The sequence below is a fragment of the Cydia pomonella genome, chromosome 5, assembly GCF_033807575.1.
Source record: "Cydia pomonella isolate Wapato2018A chromosome 5, ilCydPomo1, whole genome shotgun sequence".
Lineage (NCBI taxonomy): Eukaryota > Metazoa > Arthropoda > Insecta > Lepidoptera > Tortricidae > Cydia > Cydia pomonella.
The window spans coordinates 17,939,700-17,954,177 of NC_084707.1; the positions used below are offsets into that span (position 1 = coordinate 17,939,700).

Here is a 14,478-nt window from a genome sequence, read left to right on the forward strand (position 1 = left end):
TACGATTGACGTCAGTCTTAAGATCCGTCTATTATTTCCATATTATGTCAGGATCATTATTTACATCATTGATTTCTAAATAAATTTGGCAATAGGATTTATTTAGTATACAACTATAGGGGCAATATATTATATTATTCAACTATTTAACTCTAAATTTGGTCTTTGTAAAGCTACACTTATTTAAAAACAGGGATGACATTATTAAAGTAGCGAACACAAAATTAGGATTATTCTACTACATAGTAAGTATAATTATATTTAAGAACTCGATGTCAATGCTTATTGAATAAAATCATTAACAATTTACTATATATACTTGCCCGGCGCTTAAAGTTAAATTTGTCACAGGTTAAAGCGGTTATTAGATCCACACGCTGAGCACTTGCGAACGGGCGCCGCTCAATGGGTGCTCTAGAACAGGAGGCCTACCGGGAAAATCGAAATTCCAAATATTGTTAACGATGTTCTAGGTTTTGGGCTATAACCGCGACTAAGGTTGCACCCGTTGACTGGCTTCCGTTCGACCCCTATGCCCTACGACCGTGTGGATCTAATAACTGCTATTGTGTTACTGACTGGTGTCAAAATCGACGTCCAAGTGTTGGGTAAAAATCAACTCACATACTCGTAATACATTTCCAAGTAGTCATTTTAAATCTCCATTTCAACTGTGATACATAGTCCTTTAAATATGTGCAATTTTTCGATGATCTATTAGTGATTACTGAAATGAGAAAGAAGTACAATTCTTTTAATTTATATTGAGAAGAAAAAGTAGCTTTTATTTCAAACTATATTTCAGTAGTTCTTTAACAAATTCAAATTATTTAAATTAAGTAGTCCATTACTGAGTACTTATCTTTGTGAGCATACCTACATATCAATCATAACTGAAAATTAGTTATACGAGTATATTATATTATTTGAAGAAACGCACTGACATCAAAGCGTATATACAATAAGGTTTCCGAATTGCCGGTCCCAATAAATTGGCAATTTATTTAACTTTCTTCGATTAAATTACAAATAATTAGGCCTGAGATTCTATTTGACCGTCGCGTCGTCATATTCCGGATTTTCAGTGGTACTCATTTATTTTTCACCATACCAGCTCGTAAAGGCTCGCTTTATTCTTCAAAAACGGATGAAAAAGTTGCATTTTATTCGCAAGAGTGACAAAGTAATTTCATGCAAATTCTTGGTTGTCTTTCATGGTGGCTTATATAGAATTGGATTTTAAGTAATGTTTTTATATAATGATAAATCTTTAATATCTATCGTTCATTTGTTCTCACTATTCCTCGCGTTGGTGTGGTGAAGTTTTATGTTTTACTCGGTAGCAAAGTTTGTTTAACCATCGTGCCTTGAAACACTCGCAACGCTCAAGTTTCCACTTTTCTCGAGTTTGCAATATTCTTATCCCCGGAATTACACACAATGTTTCATACTTGCGAAGAGAAAACAAAATTTTAAGCGAAATAATTCTTATATACTGAGACATTTCAAACATTCGCCCGCATATTATATATATTTTTTTAATAGATTAGGCATCGAAGGGACAGACCCATCCAACATTCAGCTAAGATTGAAAATGGTGTAAGAATATTTTAAACAGCTATTATATTTATTATATTAATCCAATGAAATATTTTTAAACATAAAAAAATAACATTCGTAACTTTTTTTTTTCTTAATTCATAAGTCTCCCGGGGTCAATATGGTCTCTGTCCTTCAGTACAGTCAGCCAAGAAAGTGGTTTACCACTTTTCGACTCTATTCGTCAAGTAATAGAGTCGAAAAGTGGTAAACCACTTTCTTAGCTGACTGTACACCTGCATGAAATTAAGATCTTTTTCGATCAAATGGGATAAAAATAACTAAGTTAAGTATTATTGGCAAGGAGTACTATGAATAACAGACAGACTTTAATAGTCAATGTCTGGCAGACCGAGCTTTGCTCGGAAAACATATAAAAACTTTAAAATGCTCGTTTTCCCAGAGATAAGACGTAGCTAGATCGATTTATTGCCCCGTGAAAACCCGCATCGAAATCGTCAGAGCCGTTTCCGAGTTCTCCGAAATATATAAATATTTATATACAAGAATTTATAACTTTAATAGTCATCAAATATCATCGATGTAAACAAGAAAATAAGTTTACGTAATTATAAACGATTTTACAACAATAATTCCATGAAGATTCCCAAAGAGCAAAGAAAAAAATAATTACATTGAAAAAATAATGAAGGATTGCGTAGCGTTGCGTTTTTAACACACTTGCTCAAAACGACGTTTTTATTCCACCGATTTTAGGCTCATAATCCTAGATATTAAACACACGTGCTTTTTCAGTGTATTACAACACTCGTGCTTTTTCATTATATTATTCGACTGAGTTAAGAAGGTAACTGCACTACAAACATAATTTATAGATTACATTATCTCGTAAATTACATTAATGAATAAACATAACATTTTATCGATTTGATCTCCATCCGTCGAATAGAAATACGAAAATATTAGCTTTAAAAAAATAAATAACGCGCCAGCCATTTTCCGTATTTGTCATAAAATTGGAGTAGTTTTGCATGTTTTTAATTTATATATTGACGAAAATTTCATTTTCAAGCATTGAAAATGAAGAACACAGAACCGAGAAAAGGCCGAGAACGATAGCCTTTTACCATCAAAATCGGGTGAAAAATAATTGGCGGCATATGAAACTTTTATTCAATGGAAAATTAGCAAAAACGCCCTGCCTTTCGTGGAAAACGTGTTGATAGCTTACTTCAATGAACTGGCGAATAAGTGTCTACAAGCCGTAAGCCACCATTTTGAAAACTGTACTTTACTGTTTTGACAAAAAAAACTAATTTATAAGTTTTGTTTTTTCCTTGCAAGTGTGTTGAAAAACGTCGTATGAAACGCGTGTGCATTGGTCATTACCCACATCGGCTTTCTTATTACGTGCTCGCTTACAGCTCGCGCGCACAATATCGCCTCGTGTGACCAACCTTACCACACTTGTATCATAATGTACTATAGATAACATAACCGATACTGACATTGTGTGTCTTTAACTCTCTTTATGGGTATATTAAGCTCTACGATAAAAAGTAAGTTTTTTAAATGAGACGTTTCCGTTCGGCCAAACAGAATCTTGTATGCGTTATCTGAAAATAAAGCACTCAATTCACTTTACTGTTTATCAATACTCATTGCTGGTTAACTAAGTTCACATCACTGATTTGTGGGAAGCCACGAGTAAATTGCTGACGTATATATTGGAATTATATGGAATATAATTTAAGAGTGGGCAAAGTTGGCTGCAAAATGTGATGTTCTGTGATTGACTGACTGACAAACCTTTATTATAATGAAACGCTTTATTGTTAACGGCCTGTTAATATAAACTGAATTAATATCGACAATAGAAATATACTAAATAATTTTAAATGCGTGACTATTGTGTTATTTGATTAAATACCAAACAACACCGTATGCGTAAAACAGCATAAGTACATAGCTCTGTCTCTGCGTCATCAATACACTTTGCGTTACGTACCTAGTCTAAACGAACGCGTAGGACATGCAGCCCAAGCTATAAACATAGATAAGTACAGAGGGGTATACTTATACGTTCATTACGTACTATGCAAGAGCCGGGTTGTGCTGCATTACACATGCGATCTAGTTTGGCCTGAAAGTAGTCTAAGCTATTACATAACTTACGACAAATAACAGTCTAGCAGGTAGGTACCCTAAAATTTCAACTTGTAATAAACGGACGATAATCGGAGTACAGCTATATGGTATTATAAGTACTACCTAATTATATGTAAAAGCTGTAACAGACGGGTGTACAGGACAGCGATTTTGGTCCGGTAAAAATATCTCTTTCTCGTGCTCAATAATAATTATAGCTGAGTCTTTAACGGACGTACGGCGGACCACTACCGAATCGAACAGTCTCGGACCGGACCAAGGTCGCGGTCCTGTACTTCCGTGTGTAAGCAGCTTAATGAATTTATAAAACTACGGAAATATTAAAGCTTGGAATCCACGACCATAGCCGCAGTTACTAAAAGTTTGGATCTGCTTTCCAGAAGTTTGGAAATATATTTGCTTCGACTCGATTTTTCAACAACCGGAGACATAACGAAAAGCATTTGGATTTTCGAACTTCTAAGTGGATCTTTGAGTCGAACATGCCGCTTATAAGTGCCTACTGCATCTAATTAAACTAATGAGTAGGCAGCTTGATTTCATTTAGAGATCTTGACTGGAGCAGTTATGCGTGTCCAGTGTTCGCGGCGGCACCTCTTCATATGGAGTGACGTGCGCAGAAGCGAGCTCCTGTGCTACGCGCTCCGCGGCTCCCAACACTCGCAGAAGGTTCAACCCTGCTAATTTCTTAAGGTCTTCTATGCTCCATCCGGACTCCATTAGCTCAGCGAAGAGTAAAGGATACGACGATACGTCTTCTAATCCTTGTGGCGTGCTGTTGAATAAAGTTCATTTAGAAAAAGTTGTATGTACTTAACTACTAAGAGATTCGTATATACAGAGTGCGTAGACAACGTGTCAATCGTTAACGCTCCGTAGCGAACGAAACGCAACTGTCACTGTCGCACTAATATCTTAGAGTGATGGAGAGAGATGACTACGCCACGCTACGGAGCGTTAACGATTGATACGTTGGCTAATACTATGAAATCCAATCTGTTACCCTAACAAATTTTGACCTTCTATCCTATTACTGCAGACCGAATGTAGAACGCGGTGGTAGCTGCATATACGTCAAGTCCGATAAAAAAGCTGTAAACAAACCCGATTATCGCGATTTATCCCGGGAACAGATATTCGACGTATGTGCTGTATACCTTGTAGACGAAAATATCTTAATAATAGGAATTTACCATTCAAATCTGACCAGCCATACCGAGTACCTAAAACTATTCGAAGAGTTACTAACAAAAATTAACAATGACGAACTGACAGCGATAATAATGGGAGATATTAATATCGACCTTCTTGAGAATACTCCGTCAAAGAGGCAGTTGATGGATATATTAACGACACAGGGGTTTCGGCAGTATATCGACGATGCAACCAGACGGGACGGCTCAAGCTCAACTTTGCTAGACCATGTGTACACAAACATCCGCGACGATCGAGTTACCGCCGCCTGCGTTGACACCCATCTGAGCGATCACGCAGCGCAGCGACTGATCGCGCCGTGCCCCCCGCGCCACCCACCGCCTCAAGTGATAACAAAACGGGTTTTTAGCCACAAAAACAGAACGGCTTTCGTCTTAGATAGCACTGGAGTCCATAGACTGGCAAGCAGTTGTGGCTAAACACAGCGGCGAATGTAAACAATTTGCAGCCACAGTAATTAATGTCCTCACTAACTTACTAAATATCCACCTACCACTAAAACCTTTAATAATACGTCCTAAATACAATCCCTGGATTGATAGCGAAATCCAAGATCTAAAAGCACTGGCTTTAGAGTTTACTAGCCTATCAAAAAAATACCCGGATAATATTCCCTTACATGACGCCTCGAGTAAGTTACAGGAATGCTACCACTATAAATTAAAAACTAAGCGCAGTGACTATTTTAATTCAATCATTGATAATAACCCCAATAAAAGCAGGGCGATGTGGAAGGCCATCAACACCGAGCTAGCTCGGGCCCCCCGCGAGCGTGTCGACTACACCGAGCTGCTCGTGGATAACGCCGGCCGCCGATTTGAGTCCAAACAGCTCGCGGTGGACGCGCTCAACCACGAGTTCGTGACGGCGGCCTCTGCGTGCGGTGCGCCCTCTGCCGACCACGGCCGATGCATTTCCGCCTTGTCGGAGGGGTACGCTGACGCCGATTGCTCGCTGAGGCTGAGGGCTTTCACACCGCACGAAGTCGCTAATTTATTTAAATATTCTGTTGCGCCTAAAAACAGCACTGACGCTTATGGCTTATCCACTAACCTGCTAAAGCAAGCCAGCCCTACAATTAGCTACGTGTTATCCCACTTATTCAACAACTGTATGCGATCAGGAGTGTATCCGGAAACCTTAAAAAAAGTTAAAATATGCCCTCTTTATAAGGGTAAAGGCAAAAAATCAATTATTAAATCCTATCGCCCCATATCATTGGTTCCAGGCCCGAGCAAGTGTTTTGAGGCGGGGTTAAATAAGCGTTTACTTGGTTTCTGGGCACCGCGGAACATACTGTCCGAGAGCCAATACGCCTATCGACAAGGCCGGTCCACCACAGACCTGGTGCGCGAAGTGGTGCGCGGTGTACTGAGTGCCCGCGAGGCAGAGCGGTATGTAGCCGTAATTTGCTGCGACCTATCGCGCGCCTTCGACACGGCGGACCACGCACTCGTCGCCGACAAACTTGCGCACTACGGCATTCGGGGACCGGCCAATAAGCTAATATTGTCATTTATGACAGACAGAGCTCAGGTCGTCGTTGGCGCCGGAGGTAGTGTTGTGTCTGCGGAATTACGAAACCTCATGGGCGTTCCCCAGGGCTCGTGCCTTTCCAACACTTTGTTTAGCGTTATTTTAAACGACTTGCCAAAGGCGATAAAAGGAGCGGAGATATTTATGTACGCTGACGACGTCACGGCAGTCGTAACCGCATCCGCTGAACATGAGTTGGAGGGAGCGATAAATGACATCATGGAACAACTACACCAATGGTTCCAGTCCAACGGCCTGGCCATGAACAAAGAAAAAACATGCTTCATGACGTTCAAGTTAAACGGTCACCCCAGCCCAACCCTGAGGGTGTGTGCGGGCGGTGCCCCTATACAGCAAGTTTCCGGCACACGCCTCCTGGGTTTCCAGCTCGACAGCGCATTAACGAGGGAGTCCCATATCGATGATCTGTGTGGCAGGTTGGGGCGGGCATGCTATGCGCTACGGCGCCTAGCGAGCACCGCCGGGCTGTGCGCGGTGCGCCAGTGTTATTACGCAACTATGCACTCACTCCTCACCTATGGCGTGGAGTTATGGGCCCGCGCTTCAGACTGGAATCGCGTATTTGTTATGCAGAAGCGTGCCGTCCGTATTATGACCGGTAAACCATCAGATGCCCCCGCAAGAGACCTCTTCCGGGATCTCAACATATTGCCCCTTCCTTGCCTTTACCTTTACCAAGTGGCGGTGTTTACACACGAAAATCTGAACAAGTTCAAACTCAAGGGAACGAATGATAACTACCATCTCCGTAGCAATGCGCATAAAAACAGACTGATCGCTGATCCGCACAGACTCGCTAAGTCCCAGCGATCTGTATACTGCGCAGGACCGTCTGTTTACAACCGCTTACCCGATAGTATCAGAAACGCAGCTACCACCGCGGGCTTTAAGTGTAAATTAAAAATGTGGCTCATGAGCGAAGTGTTCTACGATTACGCAGAATACTTTAACCTACCTATTATAATTTAAAGTAAATAATATTATTGTTTCTGATTATATAAATAATATTGTTGTTACTATTATAATTTGAACTTTTATACATTGATTTTATAATGAATAATTAATTAATTCAACACTGTGTTTTTATAATCGTAATTACAAGGTATAAAGTACATAATGTACTCACTATCAAGAAATGACTTGTAACTTTTTGTTATTAATAAATATTTGTATTTGTATTTGTATTTGCTAAGACCCAGGTGAGAATACTCACTAGTTAATACCATCATAGCCAGCGCCAAGCCCCACGCTGTCGACTCCGGCGACATCACGTATGTGATTTATATGCGCTGTAAATTTACAAAATGTAAGTAAACACTACCTTTGCACCCCCCGTCAAAAAATAAGTGATATGTGATGGAGAAAGTACATAATCAATTAATTATTAAGAAAATAAAAAGGTGAAATCGGGTGGTATTCATACTCGTGGGTAGCGATGGGAAACTTATGTTTTATTTATTAGTGTCAAATATGTACCTATAGCATTCTGAACTGTAGCGGTTTCCTTGCATGTAAGAAACGAAGTGTAGAAATTGACCATGATGAGTCCCTTGTTGGCGGCCAAGAGCCGTAGCACGGTGTCGGGCACGTTTCGTGTGACGTTGCAGAGCGCGCGCGCAGACGAGTGCGAGAAGATGACTGGCGCGCGCGACGCCATGAGCGCGTCGCGCATCGTGCGCTCCGACACGTGCGAGAGGTCCACCAGCATGCCGAGCCGGTTCATCTCCTTCACCACCACCTAATCATAAAATCCAATTCAAATCTAAAAAAATACATTAAAATTATTATAAGTGCACAGAATAGGTATAATGCATCGTACATATATTTGTTAACGTGGTACCTATACCTAGCCTCCGCATCCCTGATGCGTAGAAGTCGTTGATGTGCTCATAACAAACAGATGCAAATACATCAAACCGCTCGCGGGATAAAAATAGGTCATATTTAAAAAACCAAATGGTGATACATGTTAATATTTAATACCTAAAATATGACAACCAGCCCCGAATTGTATTGGATTCCGCTCACCAAACACACTGTTGGAAACCTTTGTCCAAATGCCGTAATATGTTAGAAGTTCAAATCCAGAATTTCAAAAAATCCCGATTTGAAAATTATTTCTTAATTCTGAATGACATGCAATGCAATTAATTGTGAAAGATATATATGATATTGCTTGTTATTAAGTAAGCATTCCTTGTTTCCAGAAGTGAAAGGCTGGCTAGCTAGGCATTGTTCTTTCCTGCCGTCTGTTTAAGTTTGCCTAGTAAAATTAATTGCTAGGCGCCGCTTGGAATACAATACCAACAATAGTGTGGTTCTGAAATGGAGGTGGAAAGCAGTGCAAGTCGTGAAATAGCCCGAGGTAGCTACGTTAGGAACCAGTGCCAGACGGGTCGGGTATTTGATGGCGCTCCATTTCTGCCGTATCGGAATTGTACGCTCGGTGTTGCTCTTTACTATTGAAGTGTGCGCAACTCGGATACAATACAACGTAAAGCTTAAGGCTGTGCACCTTTATGAGCCTTACGTAACTTAAAAGGAAAATCATGAGATGGTATAAACCACAAGTATATCTCCATATCTTTATAATAATATGAGTTAAAAGAACTTGTTAAGTATTCCATGTGATAGTATTTTGGAAAAATGCGTTTTTAGAGATATCCATTTCTGGAAAAAATAATTTAGGTTAACTTTGCTGTATTTCAAGTAAACTAATCACAAGCAATATTTAATATAGATAACTACTTCCCTTTGGAAAAGTCGTTATGACTTCTGTACTGCCTTTTGTTGTTTGGCTAATAAAACGGTAAACTTCTAAGGGAAGATTCTTTAGTTATCTCGACTATCTACCATTCTACCTATCAATATGTCCATGCGTTTCTGTGATGGATTCCCATGTCGCATCTTGTTATCATGTTAATCACGCGGTGCGTGCCATTGTTTGATGTAGATCGAGTGTATCATAGGTTACATAGGTACGTCCCATTATGAGATTGACTTTGATTGATTGCGCATGATGCTGTATAAACCAATAAAAACATGTTTGAGTTCAAATTAATCATACAGCGTGTTTATTTAGTCACCTGCAATAATTTACGGGGTGAATATATTGGTTATATTGTGCAACTTTTACTATGGGACCAACCTCGAAATCACGAAAAAAATTGTATGTTTCATAAATTTTGGCTGTCTGACCTTGACATTTTGTATGGGAGAGTAATTTTTTTTTCGTGATTTCGGGGTTGGTTCCATAGTAAAAGATGCTCAGTATGACCTATATTTTCACCCCGTAAGTTATTGCAGGTGACTAAATAAACACCCTGTATTTGAAGATAGTATACCTACTTAATTATGTAGTAGAAACCTTACATATGTCTGACTAGGCTGTGTCCACTGTAACACTACTCCTATTCATCCTTTCATTACTGCACGCTTGGAAAAACAGTTGCTTACTGAAATCACTTAGACTCATGCATGGAATGGCTCCTTTGCATCATAGCCTATCGTTGTACAGTAGCAGTAAAAAGATTACATTTTTACATAATGTTTCAGTAAGATTTTTTATACTATGTACGTTAATAATATGTAATGTTAAAAATAGAATAATAACGTTTAAAATTTGTGTACGGTTTTATTAGGTTAATATTATTGTTAAAAAATCCTCGCGAGTGCCGTTTCGCAACGATGGTTCTGATTCGGTATTATTATGGTAATGGGCATGAATACTTCCACAAGTTCCACAAATAATATCCTTAACAGCGAAAGAACTCCTTTAACCTTAAGGATCCATCATCTGCCCTTTAATGTATACCTACAGCGATTTCAACGGCTTTTTGGGTTATCAAAAGAGGAGAATCGTGTAAGCTGTATCTATTTTTTATTCAGTCTTTAAAGATGTAAATGTTTGCTTGTAACCTAACGGTTCGTATGTTTTGACGACTTGTTATTTTGTTATTTGAAAAGTTCGTAAGTGATGTTCACGAGCCTGCGTTACGCGCTGAGAGTTGTTTGAACAAAAGAAAATATTTCGAAAAGTATCGTTGCAAGGAAAACAAAGAGTCTGCTTCGCAAGCAGCTGGAGTTGATACAAAGCGAAATATTGCGGTGCGGCAGGATGTTTATGATTATGGCACACTCACTCAACTCGACGTCTCAATCTTTACGGTTTCGTTTTGAGTACCTGCATCAATGTTACTTCGAGTATGGGACTATTTTACTTACAGCTGAATGTTGATATTTCCGGCGTCGTCTATGTACCTAACTTACGAAGTGAACAGGCAGATGCTGATTTCGAAGATATTCTTTAATTTTATGTTTCCTGGTGTATACATTTTCTTTATTATCAATATGACTACAAAACATCTCATCATATTTTCAACCGAGTAAGGTGGTGAAAATCTGATCATAACTTATACAAAATTGGTAGGTAGTACGCATAATTTGATAATGGCTCATTTCTCTAACTTCCTCTTATTTTTTTATGTGTTAATTTATTTATTTCTGTAATGCTACCTTGTGTTTTAATTACAATATTTTAGGTATTAAGTGGATTATACCACTACAACCTGCTTACAAAAGGAAGTACAATCAAATTGAACACTATTCTCGGTCCAAAACTTTAAAAAGACATAAAATGTCCTTATTAAAAGGGATCTGACAATAAATCCAGTCCTAACGAGCTTCCTTCAGGAATTTGCAATAAAAGAGATTACAACTTCTTAAAGAAAGATGAAGACTACAGACAGATAAGCTGGAAATCGGGCTACAGAGGCAAAATAATACCAAAAAAATATCAAAACTCATCTAATTTACTTTGAGTCGCATCGTAATTAAATTAAAACTTGCTTTCAAAATAGCAGCATCATTTAAAATAAATGGCAGCATTTTAATATAGGTAAGTATATGCTTATATGTATGCCGTGGCCATATAAGAGATTTTGTTCATTTCATGAAATGCCATTTTAGAATTGATCACTTCATGATATGGTTAGGTTACGTTTAATTTTTTCATAATGAACCGATCATTTTATGAAATGATTGCCACATAGGTAAAGTAATTGGGTCTTTAACACAACACGGTATATATAATCATAAAAAATAAAATACTAACTTTTCCAAAAGGTGTAAGTCCACCGCGCGGCGAAGGCTCGATTCGGTCGGCAGAGGCGCACTCAGCCCACGGGGTGTCACAGGTGGAGGTCAATGTGAGGTAGCGCACCCCCACTTGGTAAAGGGTCCTGAGGACGCCGAGCGAGCCGCCGATGGCGTGCCCCCCCTCCACGCCAACCAGTGAGCACATGCGGTGGTTCGCGTGCGCCGATACTATATCTACGATCACACATGAATACACTCGCCAATTTTTTTCGGTAAATAATGGTGCTAGAAATATTAAGGCTTCATTGTGCTACGAAGAAGCGCGTTACACATACACGTATGTATACTTTTTATATGTATTTTTTATCATGAATTAGTCCATTGTCATGTGGCTGAAAAGCTAGTTTTTGTATTAAAAGTAGGTAAATCGTAGGTTCATATATTAATTAAAGGCTTCCTTTTCATTTGACTCATAGAAATATTTTTGATCCGAACGAATGCAGTTTCTCAATGATGTTATAGGAGATCTAAATGATCTAATATAATAACATTAATAACATAAGCCTAAATTTGGACAATAACTATGTTTTCAGGGTTTATAAAAATAAGCAATTCAGTTTAAAGTCCTGACCAAACCAATTAACCAAGTTTACATTACTCATTAACATAATTTTAAAGGAAAAATTTAATAACAGTTTGTGGAACTGACAGTTTAATAATAAAGCTTTCATATTAAAAAACTTAGGTAAACGCAGCGAATAAAATATGTTAACGAAAAATAAATGACATTGCATTATAAAATATTTACTTCGTTGCGAAGAGAAAAATGTACTCTACGCCTGTAATAAGCAAGGAACATACTTTTCAAGGGAACACTCGGTGTTTAAGTGTCATAACTTTTAAGTGTCGACTTTTTCTAAGTAATAACGCCTGTCATCTAACACTTATGAAAAAATAACTTTAAAAATCCGTGAAACCCAGTTTAGGATCATGGTGACTCTTGTGCGTCACAGGCCTACTGATGGTTTTCGCAACATAGCGGAAAAATGTTGCTACAGAATACAGTGTGCATTTTATGCCACGGATGGATTGATTTGAAAATTGTGTCTACTCACCTACTTTTTAATTACCTACTCTTAAATTTGTAGGTTTTTAGATAAATTATCCTTAAGGAGAGGTAAATTAAAAAAAAACTAATTTAAATACCTAAACAATGGGGCAAAAAGAAACTCGCCGATAGAAATTAATTAAAACCATTTAGGGTTTTTTTATGTCTCACAGTCAAGACAACGAGTTTTTCATGCAAATAGCTCGGATGCAAAGAGTAGATTACCTAAAAATATAAATCTGATTGTACAGCTGCGCCGTTATAACAATCCGTCTTTTGTGAAATGTTAATCTAAAGAATAAGTGTGTCGACGATGCCTTTTCCCTGGTTGAGTGTCTGCATAATTACTTTTAATTGAGCACATGTTTTGACAGCTAACAATTGGTAGAGTAGGTACTTAGCACCGAAAATAATCTTCATTTAATCCCTATTGTGATGTGTCGATACAGTGTAATGGTACTTAAGCTTGCCACTGATCTGATTGGCATGAATACAGAGTTTGTGAACATCTTTATTTTGTTTCACACCTAATGTGTGAAATGTATGAAAAACTTCGTTTAAATTTTTGGCTTTTCTAGTGCCCGACACTAGGTTAGTCTCGAAGAGGCTTTTAATCCTAGCCGCGTAGCCAACGTGCAAATCGCTTACGTACCGATCGAAACGTAACTGTAGCTGTCGCACTAATATGAAAGAGTGATAGAGAGACAAAGCGTTTCTTTGTCGAAGCGATAGCGCTTGTCACATTGGCTAGGCCGGCTGAATAGAAATGAGATCGATAAAATAAAAAAAAACAAATATATCGATTTTGTCGATAACTACTTTTACTTTTACATTTTTTGAAACTATAAATGTCAATAACCGTTAATGAAAAAGACAGGAATGGTCTCCCAAGAACATTTTGGCGTAGCAGCACGGGATCTGGTAGCTGCCATGAGTGCCTCATTTAAAAAAATATTATTTAGGTACACCCTTTGTTTGTATCTAACGCTTGTTAATTACAAACTAAAATGCAAGATATATTGCGCAGCTGCAAACATTAATAATTAATACTAGTAATAATAGCACTTAATAACGTACAAAATTACCGTAGCCAGCCAACGGCAGCGGTTATGACAATGGACAAGGGAAATATTTAATAACGGGTTACCGTCGGCGGAGGTGCAGAGAGTGAGCTGCGGATGGTATTTATCCGTGAGCCGCTGTATGAGATCAATTTGCTCGAACGTCAGCTGCACCGCGTCCCGGTGTTGTGCGTCGCACGGCACGTACGCGGCCCAGAACTGCGGGAAGACAAGACACAAACTTGATTAAATATCACGCACGAGCCCACATGGCGTTGAATGAGAATAAGATATTATTTTAACTCAAAGTAAAAGAATATACAACATTGTTTTGTTATACTTTACGCACGAACGAACGGTAATGTTTTTGCAACCCATTAGTCACAGGTGCTCAAACAACTCTCATAGACGTATTTATGAATGGCAGGGTACAATGTCGTTAATAAAATAGGTACCGAAAGAAATATAGGAAACTTAACACTGCTTTGTCAACGAAAGATTGTACTACGACAGTATATCGAGTTCAAACGACCATTTCGGCGAAATAAGATTGCGGCTAGCAGGGCTAGTGAGACAGCGTTGGTTTCTGATATGCTTAGTTTTTGAGATAGATATTAATTTAAAAGTTGGCGTTTGTGTAATACATTAATCTAATGCAGCAGGAGACGTGTTATTATTGGTAGAGTCAGACCAAGCTAAGATGGCAGCGGT

General features: G+C 38.6%; 1 protein-coding gene across 1 annotated transcript in view; it reads right to left on the bottom strand.

Moving 5' to 3' along the window:
- Window positions 1–3,669: 3,669 nt before the first annotated feature.
- Window positions 3,670–14,478, bottom strand: part of LOC133517929 (uncharacterized) — a 28,897-nt gene continuing 18,088 nt past the window's right edge. Inside the window, exons 5-9 of the mRNA XM_061851413.1 lie at window positions 13,854–13,986; window positions 11,615–11,832; window positions 7,978–8,239; window positions 7,715–7,790; window positions 3,670–4,504 (exon numbers count right to left, since the gene is read on the bottom strand). Coding sequence (XP_061707397.1) covers window positions 4,273–4,504; window positions 7,715–7,790; window positions 7,978–8,239; window positions 11,615–11,832; window positions 13,854–13,986 — 921 coding nt within the window. The 3' untranslated portion in view covers window positions 3,670–4,272. The remainder of the gene's footprint in view (window positions 4,505–7,714; window positions 7,791–7,977; window positions 8,240–11,614; window positions 11,833–13,853; window positions 13,987–14,478) is intronic.